This window comes from Acinonyx jubatus, chromosome C1 (genome assembly GCF_027475565.1).
Source record: "Acinonyx jubatus isolate Ajub_Pintada_27869175 chromosome C1, VMU_Ajub_asm_v1.0, whole genome shotgun sequence".
NCBI classification, from domain to species: domain Eukaryota; kingdom Metazoa; phylum Chordata; class Mammalia; order Carnivora; family Felidae; genus Acinonyx; species Acinonyx jubatus.
The window spans coordinates 155,851,971-155,869,649 of NC_069381.1; the positions used below are offsets into that span (position 1 = coordinate 155,851,971).

A 17,679-nucleotide genomic window follows, 5' to 3' on the forward strand; every position below is an offset into this window, starting at 1 on the left:
AACAAAATTTTAGCCTAATTATTATTTTGGGTAGAAATCTTTTTCTAACGTGCTGAGAGTTAAATGAACATGCCTACAGTAAAATGATAAATGCGGCACTACTTATTAATTTTTCCACCCTGCTATAATCTACTTAATCCTACCACTAGTTTCTAGTAACTCTAGTATCAACGCAGAAAAAATTAATCAGATAAAATACAAATTAATTTTGTTAGGTGTAAAACCTATTCCAGGATTCATTAGTCATTAAAATGAATAGGAAATAGTATCACTAATTTCCATCCTATCAGCGCATTATAGAGACCCATCATATAATGTAATTAAGGAAGCTAATTAGTTTATAATCATTAGCATTTATTTTTCTTTCATTGATTCATTTTTTAATTTCATTATTCACTCATTCATCCAAAACTTAATGATTGTCAGGTACAACAGATTTTTATTTTAATTTGGGAGAAATATTGTCTCATAAGTAAAAGCCTTATCTGATATATACAAGAGATTTTAATAAGTGAGCTTCTTCTCACATAATCCAAAAAGCAACATTTTACAAGTAAGTTCCAGAAACAAATCTGTAAGAAAACACACTGACAATTTAAGAATACACAAGTCAGTGTACAGCTTATATTTTTCTCATTTTTCACATTTGGGCTTTTGAATGGAGTCGTTCTTAGTAAAAGTAATATTACAGGATTATAGAAAATAAAAAGAAAATAAAAATCATTCATACTCCATTTCCTAATACAACTACTATTAAGTATTTCCTTCTAGACAATGAAAGTTGACTACAGATCCTAAAAACATTGTAGTGAACCAAAAGATGACTGCTAATCTCCCCAAATCTATACTGCGGGAGGAAGAAACTTTAGAGGAAGAACAAACTGTGGCACCAGACACTAGGATTTAATTTTTAAACTTCAAATTCCAATTAAGTTCTCAAAGTACTTACGATGAACTTATTCTTTTAGAAACTGACAACTACATAAAACTCAATTTCACCTTTTCAGTCTGCTGAAGGACCACCGAAGCTATCCTATCAAGTAGCAAAGTACTGAGGTAGTTAGTTCTAGAAAGAAAAGATGCAATCTCAGCCACATTTTTGTAATTAATTTCATCCATCAAACGGTGTAAAGTAGCAACTGTTTCTTCAAGAAGTGACTCAGCAAACCAGTCTCCTTTTAAAGATTTAAGTTCTTCCCATAACAGATTCAAATTGGTGCACTTCTGTAGTCTCTGAAGACCATAGTGATCTAGTTTTTGAAGTAGTTTCAGCTGTTTCCCAGTAGTATTATCCAGATATGTGCGATCATAATGAATCCATCTTAAAACAGATGTGGCGAAACTATTCAAGTCAGTTAGGTCACATTGTGGTAAAACTGCTTCAATTCGAGATATCTCCACTTCATCTAGGTAAGGAGATGGAAGAATGGAAAGGGCATAGACCAGGATGGAAATCTCACTAGGTATAACACTAATTTTCAAATAACTATAAAGGAAGGGGGAGAAAATGAAAAGAACAAAATTAATAAATCAGCAACAATAATGAAATATATTTAAAGTCTGAATATATAATTATTATTATAATTAATAGATGTGGTAGGCTTAAAATACAAGTTAAAGAAGGGTTAGATAAATTCAAAGATGACAGGTCCACAAAGGATTACTAAGAGAAGTCCTAAGATTTTCTAAGGCACATCCCAAATATTTTACGCAAAAATGAAACCATAGTCCCTAGCAAACCAAAGATCAGTGTCAGAACAATGTTTCCAGTGCTGTTGCTTGTGACAGATTTTGGGCTCAAAGTTTGGTCTGACCTGTCAGGAGCTGGTATGACCTAGCACAGGCCCTGCCATACTGTGATCACTCAGTAACACTAGTTCCCTTCCCACTTCTGCTATATAGGAAGTCCAACCTTAAAAAAAACAGAAAACACAGAACATACAAGTGACCCCATTTTCTACTCCTTTTTCCCCAAATTCACATGATAACAGTCTCACCCCCAAAGTAAGAGTCTTGCCACCAGGACAGCAATTGTTAAATTGCAAATAAAAAACTGAGAACTTTTAAAGACTCTTTTGGCTTAGACGTACTAGAAGAAAAAATCAAATCTAAATTAAAACAAAGTTGTTGAGCTACTTTTTAAAATATTAAATTAGCATATTAAAATAATCATAATAGTCAGTGCTAGAAAGGGTGCATCAACACAGGCATTTTAAACCTAAAAAGCAACAATATCATTTGACATGGTCAATTCCTGTCTAGGAAACTAGACTAAGAAAATAAACTGAAATGTGGGCAAATGTGAACCTATTTTGGGGCTCCTGGGTGGCTCAGTTGGTTAAGCATCCAACTTGGGCTTGAGTCATGATCTCACAGTTCATGGGTTCGAGCCCTGCATCGGGCTCTGGGCTGACAGCTCAGAGCCTGAAGCCTGCTTTGGATTATGTGTCTCCCTCTCTCTCTGCCCCTCCCCCATTCATTCTCTGTCTCTCTCACTCTCTCTCTCAATAATAAATAAACATTAAAAATTTTTTTAATTTTTTAAATATATAGGATTATGAAAGAAAAATAAATAAGATGCTAGAAAAGATTTGTGTTATGTTAATTCATCATATTTTTACACGGCTAAAATTTAAAAACTAAATATTCAATGAGGGAACACTTAAGTGAATTATGATACAGTCATATGATAGGTAATATCCAGTCATTAAAAAGATTTACAAATAGTTCTAAATGATGTGAGAAAATGCCAAGTGGGTAAGGTTAAGGGGGGGGGGGGGGAATACAAAACTAATCTCAACTAGGAGGGACAAAAAATTTTTTTTTCAATATATGAAATTTATTGTCAAATTGGTTTCCATACAACACCCAGTGCTCATCCCAAAAGGTGCCCTCCTCAATACCCATCACCCACCCTCCCCTCCCTCCCACCCCCCATCAACCTTCAGTTTGTTCTCAGTTTTTAAGAGTCTCTTATGCTTTGGCTCTCTCCCTCTCGAACCTCTTTTTTTTTTTTTTTCCTTCCCCTCCCCCATGGGTTTCTGTTAAGTTTCTCAGGATCCGCCTAAGAGTGAAAACATATGGTATCTGTCTTTCTCTGTATGGCTTATTTCACTTAGCATCACACTCTCCAGTTCCATCCATGTTGCTACAAGGGGCCATATTTCATTCTTTCTCATTGCCATGTAGTACTCCATTGTGTATATAAACCACAATTTCTTTATCCATTCATCAGTTGATGGACATTTAGGCTCTTTCCATAACTTGGCTATTGTTGAGAGTGCTGCTATAAACATTGGGGTACAAGTGCCCCTATGCATCAGTACTCCTGTATCCCTTGGGTAAATTCCTAGCAGTGCTATTGCTGGGTCATAGGGTAGTTCTATTTTTAATTTTCTGAGGAACCTCCACACTGTTTTCCAGAGTGGCTGCACCAGTTTGCATTCCCACCAACAGTGCAAGAGGGTTCCCGTTTCTCCACATCCTCTCCAGCATCTATAGTGGAGGGAAAAAATTTTATACACACATGTGTAAGTATTATCACAAATGTATATATATCACAAACTGTTGTCAGTGGATGAATGAGTTTAGGAATGATTTGTATTTTCTTCTTTATACTTTTTTCTATTTTCCAAAATTTCCAAAATAATTGTTATACAATGTTTGGCCCAGTGCCTGACACAAAGTAGGTACTCAATTAGTACTAAATGAATATTTTATTCTTAGAGCCACAAAAAATAAATACACCCTTTTATGTAAAGGGAAAAACTTTATCTGTCTGCAGAATTGACCTAGGAGATAGAACTCTCAATATTTGCCAACCTTGTGATACTTGTCTAAAAGTAAACTCCCAACAGATACAATCTCTTCAACCTCCACTTGATGTTTTTCCTGGAAATAGTTCCTCAAATTCCAAAACTTACATGTGCATGTGTGTTCACTTACAATATCACCACATACCCACCTGTATGGCTAAAGTTAGAAAATAAAAATATACAAGTGTTGGCAGGGACATGGAATAGGAATGTTCACATTCTGCTGGTGGGAATATAAACTGGTACAGATACTCTAGAAAACCATTTACCAGGATCTACTGAGGATGAACATATATTTAATCTATGAACCAACAATTACAATCCTTGGTAAATATCTACAGAAGTGCATACATATATCTACTAAGAGATATGTATGAGGATATTCATAACAGCACTATTCATAATAGCCAAAAACTGGAAATAAAATATCCACCGCCTATAGAATGAATAAAAATATTTTTGTTATATTCTTACAAAGAGAATACCATACAACAAAAACATGGGTAAATCTCATAAACATAATATTGAGCCAAAAGAAGCCAGACACAAAATAGGCAAAACTAATCCATGCAGTTAGAACTAAGTGTAGCAGTTAATCTGGGAGACAGGGGAAGCAGAGTAATGAGGAGAAATGTACATTACATTTCAATATAGTAAAAGAAAAAAAAAAAAAGCCACCAAAAACCAACATTATTCTAGTAAATCAATTCCCTGTGTTCTCTGAATGGTTTCAGGAGCTATTTATATAAACATCTATGCGAATAGTTCAATTAAATTGTGTTCCTTCTAACATCTACTTAATATTGCTTGCACTGAAATAGGGGAAAGTGAGCACCAATGATTTTCATACAACATCTCCCAATTAGGGTTTGGATAAAATTTTAAATTACAGAGACATATAAGGGCCATCCCTACTCGGAGTTACTAAATTTTAACATTGTCATATTTGCTTCAAGTCATTCTATAAAGGAAATAAAACATCACAGGTAAAGTGGAATCCCCTTGTATGATCGCACTTCTGCTCTTATTTTTCTGTTAACATACCTAGAGGCAAACGGTATTCTATAATTTAACTTTTTAAAAAACATTGTGCAGACCAAATAAACCATGCCCCTGGGTCAGTTTATGGTAATTTAGAACATAAAATTCTTCATTCAGAGGCTAATAAAAGTCCATGCTATATGTGAAAAGGGTGAGGAAACAATAATCCTGCATATTAATACCTTGATAAGAAGGAAGTTATTTCTTCAAGAAAAGAGTGAACTTTCTACTAACATACCTATTAAGCTAAATTTTCACCTGATAAAGTGCCACCTCTTATTCTTCAGTTCAAATCCTTCTTAACCTTAGCAGCATATACCTTTATTATAATAAAAATCATTTTGAACTACGTGCCAGTCTTTTGATTAATCGCATAGAATCCCATGTCTGGTCTTCCAGGAATCAAACTAAATCAAACTAGTATAGAAAAATGGAGGAGAAAAAGATTAATCTAGCTTTAGTTTCACTCAAGACATTATTCTGATCATTAAAATAAAAAAAATTTTAATGGAAAACTCCATTTTGGCTCCATTTCCATAAACATCAATGGAAAACTAACTTCCTAGTTGAAATACAAATGTTATATCCATAGAAAAGCAGAAAATGTTAAATTATATACAAAAATGCTTTTGTAAGTAATATTATTCTTAATATCTTATTTTAAAAAGTAGAAATTTAAAAAATTTAATATGTCGTAAGACAATCTAACATGCCTTAAAATAGGCAAGTAAGCAGACTGAAGTCCCCTAAATATGAATGCTCCCAAATGGAGTTTTGCCTTGTTGGGCAGCTCCAATTTTTCGTAGTTATTCTATTCCTGCATGAAAGGAAAATGCCTTGGCTTTTGCCGTTATTCATGCCCTAGGGAACTCCTCGCCCTACTGGCTTCATTTCAAAATATACCAAGCATGAGCACTTGCAAAATGGGTATTGGAGGAGACAAGTGTGTTAACATTTTAAATAATAAGCCACTTAATTCTGCCTCCAAAAGTTCCAACTCTCTACGTAATCAAGCAAAACAGATGTTGAGTCTAGATTATAAAATAAACACTTTGATTTTAACCTTACCTATGCAGTAATTCTCTGAGTTTCACAAAAAGCTCTTTGTTTTGAAAATGGAGAAAAATCAGTGCTCGAGTTATCTTCAATAATTCTATCGGTTTATAGTTATCCAAATGTTTATGCAGAATTGAAGCAATTCTAAAAAGAATGATAAAATATATTAAAAATTCATTCACTTATTTATTAAACATTTACTGAGGAGCTCTTTCATGCCAGACATACACTGCTTTAGAGGAATGAATAAAATAAGGTTTTCTGTTCTTGAACAGCTGTCTCAAGAAGGTGACAGAAATGTAAACAACAAAATAGAATGATATAAGAGCTATCAATGAAGTGTGAATGAAATAATATTTAATTATTAATAGTAAGAGGAGGAGGGCGCCTTGATTGCTCAGTTAAGCATCTCACTCGATTTCGGCTCTAGTCATGATGTCGTGGTTCGTGAGTTTGAGCCCCACGCCGGCTCTACACTGACTCCCTCTCTCTCTGCCCTTTCCCTACTTGTGTGAGAATTCTCTCTCTCTCCCTCTCTCTCTCTCTCTCTCTCTCTCTCTCTCTGTCTCTCACTCTCTCTCAAAATAAATAAATAAATATTTAAAAAATAATAATAGCAGGGAAAAGCATAAGGTTTCACTTTCTAAATTAAAAAGAACTCAGAAAACAGCCATCAAATTCCACATCTTCCCCCAAAAGAAATCTTTATCAGGATTTACTAACAATTAGCAAAACTGATTTAATTCTCTTCCTTAAATCCACTGGCCCTCTAATGGAACTGATTAAAAACAATGAGAAATGTGCCAAGAAATGGGGCATAAGGAATACTTTAAAAAGGAACATATAATTGATAATAGAACATTAAGTATATATCTGAACTATGTATTTTTTTTTTTCTTAAATTTCAAGTAAAAGAAAGACAATATATGGAGGTATGATTTCAAGGTAACAACTGTGGTATGAAACAAATCAAGTTCACATAGATGCCCTCCACTTTCCAAGACTAAAATGTTCTGGCTTGAGAATAACAATAGCAGCAAATGAAGTGAAAAATACTATAGACAATTTAAAAATCTCTACCTTAAAAAACAAGCTATTTAATAAACAATGCCTTAAGTGTTAATTCCTTATTTCTTCAAAACCAACAGCTAAATTATAGAAAAAAAATAAGGCATCCTCAAAAAAAAAAAATAGTTACTTATGAATGACAACTAAAGATAAGGCCATGAATTTCAGGAAAGACTACTTTTTATTCAGATGTGAATTTCTGCTTTCCATTTCTTCCATTGCTCCCATCACTGCCAAGGCTTGCTGGCTGGTTAGCTCCTCTGACATTAATAATATAGTTGATTTAAGTCTAGAAGAAAAGAAAAATATTTTTATGTTGAATAACTGATGAAGCCTATGAAAGTTTTGTGTTTTTTTTTAAATAACAGTTCTGAGGTAACAAAAAAATATAAACAAAAACTGAATTCTATATATAATTCCAATTTTCTCCCCACCTAATAGGGGATAATATAAATATAATTGAATAAAGAAAAATATACTGTTTTCATCAAAGGAATTAGGCTTCAGTACAATCTAATCTTAAACTGTCTCTTAAAAAATAAAGACAAAAGGTTTTTAAACTGATTTTCAAATAAGATAAAGTTATAATGATTATAAAATACAATAATCCAGTGAAATTCAGGACTATAGAGCTAAAGAACTAAAAATTGGCATTCTAACAATATCCCAATTATTCTAAATTGAGTAAGATCTGATCAGGAAGTCAATATACCTGCATATTAACAGAAATCTTACCTACTAAATACTTGCTGTGACACTATAAACTGAAAATTTACAAAGATGACCCATTTTGAAACCATCCAAAATTGCACACTAATACAACTATCTATATATAACTGTATCTTTTAGAATAATTTAGAATTATTCATATTGGATAGCTCTATACCATCCTTTTCATCAACCTTATCAAACACTTTCAAATCCAGCTTCTCCTCAAAGCTTTGCCCAGTCATTTATTGTCTCTATATTTTTCTTTCATTTTCCTGTCTACTATCTATAATCACTAATTTGAGTACTTATTCATAACTATATTGCAGTATCGTGGTATTTATGCAATTCAATTATATATACATTTCTATCCTTCCAATTGGAATATAAACTGCTTGAAGGCAGGGACCCAGTTAAATTCAACTTCTGTACTGCTTTAGAATATGAGATTCCAACAGTACTTAGTGACCAAAAATAAATAATTAAAAAATAAAATTCCAATAAAAGCTTTTTAAGTAGCCATCTTGTTCCCATCTTCATACAGTCTCTTAAAATGTCTTAAATGTCTTCATATAATTCACAGGACTCTTAAAATTAAAACTCTGTGTGTCCTTTGCTAACAGAGTAATAATGATGCAGATACCTCTATTATGCAACTCCTGGAACCCCTGCTTAACTGAACCTACTAATCATACTTATCTCTTGGCTCATGCCTAGTAATCATTCATTAACTTAATGTTTGCTCATCTTTATATCTGAAATAGTCCTATCTACATCAGTGTCAGGCAAAACTGGAAATTTTTTAAAGATAGGAGATAGATAAAATTCACTCCAACCTAGCAAGGGAACGCTTACCAAGGTGCTTAAGAAATGCCTTTGATGACAAATGTGAGGATCACAAAGCACAGAATGGTCCATTGTTAGCACTAATATAATTCTGAACATTCCACACCCTATACTGGGGGTGGGAGAGTCTTATACCTGTGTGTAAAGCCTATCAAATGGCCCAGGAAGGGAGAATAAAAGCACTTAAGCGGCATTCTCCACAGAGAATATCCATCTCCCTCATCCTTTGGGTTCGCCACCACCAGGAAGTCATTGGCCCTTTCTCAGAATTTAGCAGTAGACTAGCAGTAGAATTTAGCAGTAGAGATGTAAATTAGAACATTCAGAGAAAGCATCAAGGAGCAGACATAAGAGATCATTCTCCCTTCCAGGACTGCATGGGGGTGACATCTGTGCCTTCTAGAACTGCAAGGAGGTCTAAGCTTGCAAGGCCCCATAGAGTCTCAACAAGAAAAACAAAGCATTTTTAGCCAAACTTACTGTTCCTTTTCTTCAGGTCCTGCCATGGGTCCCAATGCTACAAACAGTTTTACAAAGCTATGAGGGTGATTGAACAGAGAAATCATTTCAGTTAGCCTCTTTTTAGCCATTTTAACAAATTCAAAACTATGAAACTGTAGAGAGTGGTATAGACTAAGTATTTTACTGATGGAGTCCAAATCAAGGTGGTTCATATTGCTTAAAAATACCGTATTACACCTTTCTAATAGTGGGTAATAACTATATTTAATATTTCGAAGAAATTTTACTATTCTTCTTGCAACGTTGACCTGGGAAGAATCTATGGTATCAAAAAGATGTTCTGTTTTGTTCACTAATTGGTCTTGAAAATGTTGTGATATTAAAGAAGATATGTTGACCATCAATATAGACAAGGACCTAAAAAGGAAACAAATGCAAAGATTTTTACATTATTTAAGAATAAAAAACAATTCTAAGACTAAATGATTAGATATGGAAGAGAACTAGTTAAAATATTACAGGTTTTATACCACAAAATTTTTCCTTTACTTATGGGACTTGAACACACATCTAGTAATTAAATGCCTTTAGATTTAAAACAAAACAAAACAAAAAACATCGAAATAATATCTTTTGTTAAGTGTGTATAATATCTCATCTATAGATAACTGCCTTGAAGGAAAATATTTCAGTGAAATTCACTCAGAAATCACTTTGGACCAATTGCCTATGAATGCACCATTAAAAGTCTCATTTTATATTTTTGGAAGTAGACTTCGCTTTGTTGCCCCTCTCTCTGTATATCTGTGTCTTACTAAAAAAAAAATCTTGGCAAAATGTTTCTTACTAATAAATTATTTCGTATTTTTTAATGCCTCATGCTAGACAGATAGCAATATATGACAGTAAGTACTGAACTTCTGGCAGCATTTAATATTTCTTCACCAAAAAATACTTTTAAGGAACATAACTCTTCCAGTTATTAAGGAAGACATCAAAATTACAAAGGTGAAGTTCCTGCTTTCAAAACGCAGGTGTTACACAATACAAAAACTGAGCCTGAGTGGCTCAGTCAGTTAAGCATCCAAACTCTTTATCTCAGCTCAGGTCTTGATCTCAGGGTCATGAGTTCAAGCCCCACATTGGGCTCTATGCTGGGTGTGGAGCTGATTTAAAAAAAAAAAAATCAGAAAACTACAAATATAAAGCATCATAATGTACCCAAAATGAATAAGGAATGCAAAATGTAAAATACATATAACAAATGTTTGGAGATGATCATTAGAAAACATCTACAGAAAAGACATGAAAATGTAAATATAAAAATATCTCAATCATTAGGATAGGGAAATTATTTACATTTATTTTTGTTTCCAAATTTCTTCAACATTTTCAATAAAACATATTTTAAAAACCCAGTTGTGAGGCGCCTAGGTGGCTCAGTCCATTAAGCATCCGACTCTTGGTTTTGGTTCTAGTCATGATCTCATGGTTGGTGAGTTCAAGCCCCACATTGGGCTATGTGCTGACAGTGTGGAGCCGGTTTGGGATTCTCCCTCTCCCTCTCTCTCTGCCCTTCCCCCATTCACTCTCTCTGTCTCTCTCTCTCTCTAATATAAACAAACTTAAATAAAAATTTTTATATTAAATTAAAAAACTCAGTTGTACAATCTCTGGCTTCCCTACTCAAATGTTTAATGCTAACATTAATTAGTAACCTATCATTGCTATTTCACTTAACCATAAAACCCCCTGAAATGATTTTTTAAAACTGTATATTTTATTTGCAATTGTAGTTTGGAGTAGGGAAATGTCCAAGGATTTGACTAGATTCTCAATGGAGTCTATAGGAATTTTTTACACTTAAAAAAATTTACACTGATTTTAATTGTCTCGGCTTTTACAAGCTACTTTGGTGTATGGGCGTGAAAACAGAGAGAGCATAAAATATACCACTGTAATGGTGTAAAATATACCACCATTATTTTAATGTTTATTTTTGAGAGAGAGAGAGAGAGAGAGAGAGAGAGAGAGACAGAGCACAAGCAGAGGAGAGGCAGAAAGAGAGGGAGACACAGAATCCAAAACAAGCTCCCGGCTCTGAGCTGTCAGCACAGAACCCAACGTGGGGCTCGAACCCACAAACGGTGAGATCATGAGCTGAGCCGAAGTTGGACACTTAACCAACTGAACCAGCCAGGTGCCCCTACCATTTTAAACATTTTTAATCATACCATTCAGTGATAATAAATATTTTCACATTGTTATGCAACTATTACCACCACCTACCTATAAGACTTTTTCATCTTCTCAAACTAAAACTCCTTGGCCATTTGAACAGTAACTCTCAATTCTTTACCCCCGCCAGCCCTTAGCAATAACCATTCTACTTTCTATTTTTATGAATTTGACTACTTTAGGAGTTCATATAAGTGGAATCATAGTATTTGTCCTCTTGTATCTGGCTTATTTCACTCAGTATAATGTCATCCATGTAGCATGTGTCAGAATTTCCTTCCTTTTTAAAGCTAAATAATATCCCATTGTAGGTATATACCACATTTTGACTGTCCATTCATCAATCAAATGGACATTTAGGTTATTTCTACCTTTTGACTATTCGAACTAATGCTGCTATGGACACTGATGTATGCTATAGACTGAACTGTGTCCTCCCCCAAGCTCCATATATTAAAGTCCTAACCTCCAATGTAACTGTATTTGGAGACAGGGTCTTTGGGAAGGTAATTAAGGTTAAATGAGATCATTGAGGGCAGGCAAACTGGTTAGCTTGCAAGTAAAGTAAAATCTCAAATCTTTCACAGATCTCAACAATATCATGTTACATTTACATGTGTAAACAATATCATGTTTACACTTTCCCACAGCAACATTGCAAAGTAGATGCAAGGTAGTACTATTTTTTTTTAATTTTTTAAATGTTTATTTATTTTTGAGAGAGAGACAGAGGGTGAGCAGGGGAGAGGCAGGCTGAAGCAGGCTCCAGGCTCCAAGCTGTCAGCACAGAGCTCAACACAGGGCTCGAACTCATAAACCACGAGATCATGACCTGAGCTGAAGTCAGACACTTAGCTGACTAAGCCACCCAGGTGCCCCAGTAGTACTATTTTATAGATAAGGACACTAAAGTTTCAAGAGATTAAAGTCACATAGGTAAGAAGTGGCAATCTAAGTGTATATGCATCCAAAGCCCAGAACCTCTCCAACCACATATTTACCTAAAATAAATTTACCTTAAGTCCTCTATGGTTTCCAGTTTCCTGTGTACAATATCAGCTATTTTTCCCATTAATGGACTGAAATATAAATGTTGATTTGCTAGGCAAAAGGAAAATTTTGATAGCATATTAATATCAAACCTATGAAAAGAAATATACAAAGGAGATCATTACTATTTACTTTCACTTAAAACACGATACACAGTTATAAAATAAAAAGCAATCAAAAGTACTAATATACTACTAACACATTATGAATATAAAAGAAATGTTTCTAAAATGTTGATTATTTATTATTATAAAAGTAACAATTAAAAAGTCAGATACCTTTGGAATATTTTTAAAAGGGAAAAATCACAAAATTATTTGAATCACTTATTAATTTTTTGAGGTGACAGAACAATTTCAACACAAGGCTGAACAGTAACAAAACAACCACTGCTACAACCATGCTGTAAAAAACTCCAGAATTTTTCTATAGGAAAAATAATCCTGTTTCTTCAACAAGTGAATGGCAAGACAAAAGAGAGGAAAGAAGAGTTGTTACAGATTTTAAGACTCTTGGGGAAAAAAAAAAACAAGACTCTGACTTCACTAAGACAAGCAGAAGAAAGTCCACAGCAGCACAATATGTAAGAGTAAAAAACTGCAAACAATCTAAATATTTATCAAAAGTACAACAGATAAATTGTACATATTCATAAAATACTACACAGCAATAAAAAAAGAACAAATGACTGAATCATGCAACATCATGAGGGACTCTTCAAAGCATATTAAGCAAACTGAACTAGACATAAGAGAATATACTATAGGCTTCCATTCCTATAAAAACAAAACTAATTTATGGTATTAAAAGTCAAGACAGGGATGCCTGGGTGGCTCAGCCAGTTGGGCGTCCAACTCTTTTGGGTCAGGTCATGATCTTGGTTTGTTAGATCAATCTCCACATTGGGCTCTGCACTGACATCAGAGCCTGCTTGGGATTCTCTCTCTCCCTCTCTCTGCCTTTCTCTCTCTCTCTCTCAAAATAAATAAATAAACATTTAAAATAATAAATAAAAGTCAACATAACAGTTATCCTCATGGTAGGGGATGTGCCTGGAGAAAACATGAAGGGAACTTCTGGGCAACTAGTGATGTTCTATTTATGATCTTGTTAATATTACACAGAAGTGATCAGTATGTGAAAATTCATCAAGTTGTACACTTTGGATTATTGTAATATGATGATATTCTTCAATCTAATGCTTACTCACAAAATGAGAGAGAGACACTTGAGACAAAGCAACAAAATATAATGTGTGAATCTTGTTTGGATACTGACTTAAACAAATTGTCTATAAAAAGACCTTTATAGAGCAATCAAGCAAATCTGAACACAGACCAGGTATTAGGTGATATTAAGGAATTATTATGTATTTTTCATAGTGATGATGCTATTGTGATTATGTATTTTTTTATTAATGATTATACCTAGATTTCAATTTTTTTACTCTTATTTTTCACTCTTTTTTTTTTTTATTAAGTAGGCTTCATGCCCAGCATGAAGCCCAACATAAGGCTTAAACTCACAACCCTGAGATCAAGACCTGAGCTGAGATCAAGAGTTGGACATTTAACCAACTAAGCCACTCAGGTGCCCAGCGATTATATATATTTTTAAAAGAGAGTTCATCTCCCAGAAATACATACTAAAGTATTTACAGATGAAATGATACAATTTAAACTATACTGAGGGGTAGGGAGAAAATGGGAGGTGACCTAGATAAAACAAGACTGCTTTATGTTGGTAGTTGTTGAAGCTGGATGATCAGTACATGGGAGTTCATTATACTAATGTCTCTAGTTTTATAAATGTTTAAAATCTTTCACAATAGATTTATAAATTTGAATTTCAAATACATGCTGTTTACCCTTGGTATGATCCATCATATAGTGCTAATTCATAACAATACATCCTATTTGAATCATTATGAATTATATTTATATAACATTTATAAATATTTTAGCAAAATCATTAACAACTAATATAACAAAAAATTAATATCATAGGCTACAGACTATAAAAATCATAAGTTAATATGTATTTTATGACACTATTAAAAATTCTATATGTGGAATACAAATTAGCTTTAAAACTTTTCCTATATTATCATGCAAAAATAAAAGTATTGCTAAATATAAAAACATAGAATAAAATATTCTAAGCTATTTTGAAATGGAAAAAAAAATTAAGTCTAATTGACTTGGAAGTACAATCGTACATTTGTAATTTAACTGTTTAATGGAAAAACAAAAAAAGTATTTTACAAGTGATTTGTTCAAGCTGCATAATACACATTACAATGTTGCTGTAAAGAAAAATAAAAAGTTTTGAGTTATTGTCAATAATGACCAAATTTAACCCTAAAGATCCAGTAGTTTATACTGCTCATAATAGAAATAATATTATTTTCCTTATTCTCAATAAAAGATATTACAGATAAAGAGAATAAAAAAATGGAGGATGAGAAGACAATGGGTTTATGAGACAATGGGTTAAATGAGATTTACTAAGAGCACAATGCAGTAAATGAACGTAGAGTTTCTCGACCCAAAGAGCTGTTCGATCCTGTTTAACCTAATCCAGCCCATATAACAAAGGCCCACTAGAGCTCATCCATACATAACCACAATTGTAAGAATTTATCACGGTTTATGTTTTAAGAAGCAATATGCTAAAGGGCATGAGATGGGATAATAATTAATAACCAGTGAAAAGCCTGCTCCTCTGTCTACAGATAAATATATTGTTTCTTCTGTATTTTAGTCAATTCTTTCCTTTCTGCTGTAGGTTTCTGATTGGTTTAGGAGAGTTGTTCTCCTAAGAGTTTTTTGGTTTTGTTTTTTACTTTTTAATCTCCATTACCTATTTCAGCCATCCCCCCCACTCACCTCCCTTCTGGTAACCACCTGTTTGTTTCCCTGGTTAACAGTCTGTTTCTTGGTTTGTCTTTTTTTTTTGTTTCCTTTGCTCATTTGTTTTGTTTCTTAAATTCCATATACAAGATAGATCATATGGTATTTGTCTTTCTCTGACTATTTCACTTAGCATTATACTCTCTAGCTCCATCAATGCTGTGGCAAATGGTAAGATTTCATTATTTTTTGTGATTGAATAATATTCCATTGTATATATACACACACCACATCTTTTTTACCATTCATCTATTGATGGACACTTGGGCTGCTTCCATAGTTTGGCTATTGTAAATAATGCTGCTATAAACATTCAGGTGCGTGTATGCCTTTGAATTAGTGTTTTTGTATTTTGGGGTAAATACCCAGTAATGCAATTACTGGATCAAAGGGCCATTCTATTTTTTTATTTTTTGAGGAACCTCCATACTGTTTTCCACAGTGGCTGCATAAGTTTACATTCCTACCAAAAGTGCAAGAGGATTCCCTTTTCTCCACATCTTCAACAACACCTGTTGTTTCTTGTGTAGTTGATTTTAGCCAGTCTGACACATGTGAGGTGTTATCTCATTGTAGTTTTGATTTGCCATTTCCCTGATGAGTGATGTTGAGCATCATTTCATGTGTCTGTTGACCATCTGGATGTCTTCTTTGTAGAAATATCTGTTCATGTCCTTTGCCCATTTTTTAGTTAGATTATTTGTTCTTTGGGTGTTGAGTTGTATCAGTTCTTTATGTATTTTGGATACTAACCCTTTATGGGATATGTCATTTGCAAAAATCTTCTCCAATTCAGTAGGTTGCCTTTTAGTTTTGTTGTTTCCTTTGCTATGAAGAAAAATTTTTGTTTTTATGTAGTCCCAATAGTTTATTTTTGCTTTTATTTCCCTTGTCTTAGGAGATGTATCTAGAAAAATGTTGCTGTGGCCAACGTCAGAGAAATTACTGCTTGTGCTCTCTTCAAGGATTTGTATGGCTTCAGGCCTCACGTTTAGGTTTTTAATGCATTGCATTTAGTTTGGTGTATGGGGAGAGAAAGTAAGCCAATTTCATTCTTTTGCATGTGGCTGTCCAATTTTCCCAACATCATTTGTTGAAGAGATTATCTGTTTCCCATTGTATATTCATTCCTCCTTTGTTGAAGATTAATTGATCATATAATTGTGAATTTATTTCTGGATTTTCTGTTCTATTGCATTTATCTATGTGTCTAGTTTCATGCCAGTACCATAGTGTTTTAATTACTACTGTTTTGTAATATAACTTGAAATCTGGAATTGTGATACCTCCAGTTTTGTTTTGTAGTTCCATACAAACTTTAGGATTGTTTGTTCTAGTTCTATGAAAAATGCTATTGGTACTTAATAGGGATTGCATTAAATCTGTAGATTGCTTTGGGTAGTATAGACACTTTAACAATATTTGTTCTTCTTACCCATGAGCATGAAATGTCTTTCCATTTCTTTGCATCATTTTGAATTTCTTTCACCAATGTTTTATAGTTTTCAGAGTAAAGTCTTTCACCTCTTTGGTTAAGTCTATTCTGAGATATTTTATTGGCTTGGGTGCAACTGTAAATGGGATTGTTTTCTTAATTTCACTAACGGCTGCTTCATAATTAGTGTATAGAAATGCAACAGATTTCTGCACATGATTTTGTATCCTGCGACTTTACTGAATTCATTTATCGGTTCTGGTAGTTTTGTGGTGGAGTATTTAGGATTTTCTATGTCCAGTATCATGTCATCTGCAAATATTGAGAGTTTTACTCCTTCCTTACAATTTGAATGTCTTTTATTTCTTTATGTTGTCTAATTGCTATGGCTAGAACTTCCAGTACTATGTTAAATAAAGGTGGTAAGAGTGGACATTCTTGTCTTGTTCCTGACCTTAGAGGAAAAGCTCTGTTTTTCACCACTAAGTATGATGTTGGCCGTGAGTTATTCATATAAGGTCTTCATTATGTAGAGCTATGTTCCCTCTAGACCTAATTTGCAGAGGGTTTTTATCATGAATGGATGTTGTACTCTGTCAAATGCTTTTTCTGCATCTAATAAAACAATCATATGGTTTTTATCCTTTCTTTTATTGATGTAAAGTATGACATTATTTTTAAAATATTAAAACACCTTTGCATCCCATGGATAAATCCCAGTTGATTGTGATGTATAATTTTTTTAATGTATTGGTGAATTCAGTTTGCTAATATTTCACTGAAGATTTTTGCATCTGTATTCATGAGACATAGGGGCCTGTAGTTCACTTTTTTTGCAGTGTCTTTATCTGATTTTGGTATAGGGTGACACTGGTCTCACAGAATAAATTTGGAAGTTTTCCTTCTATTATCTGGAGTAGTTTGAGAATAGATAATAATTCTTCTTTAAATGTTTGGTAGAATTCGCCTATGAAGTCATCCGGTAATGGACTTTTGATTTGGGGGAGTTTGTTGATTACTGATTCACATTGCTGGTAACTGGTCTGTT

General features: G+C 33.5%; 1 protein-coding gene across 4 annotated transcripts in view; it reads right to left on the reverse strand.

The window, feature by feature from the left end:
* Positions 1-17,679, reverse strand: part of FASTKD1 (FAST kinase domains 1) — a 47,108-nt gene that overhangs the window by 13,748 nt on the left and 15,681 nt on the right. For 2 of the 4 annotated variants that reach the window (XM_015085923.3, XM_053215243.1), the window contains exons 4-8: positions 12,251-12,376; positions 9,015-9,413; positions 7,159-7,269; positions 5,925-6,056; positions 1,000-1,486 (exon numbers count right to left, since the gene is read on the reverse strand). In XM_015085923.3, coding sequence (XP_014941409.3) covers positions 1,000-1,486; positions 5,925-6,056; positions 7,159-7,269; positions 9,015-9,413; positions 12,251-12,376 — 1,255 coding nt within the window. The remainder of the gene's footprint in view (positions 1-999; positions 1,487-5,924; positions 6,057-7,158; positions 7,270-9,014; positions 9,414-12,250; positions 12,377-17,679) is intronic. The other 2 variants (XM_015085930.3, XM_027055542.2) reach the window with 2 other exon arrangements.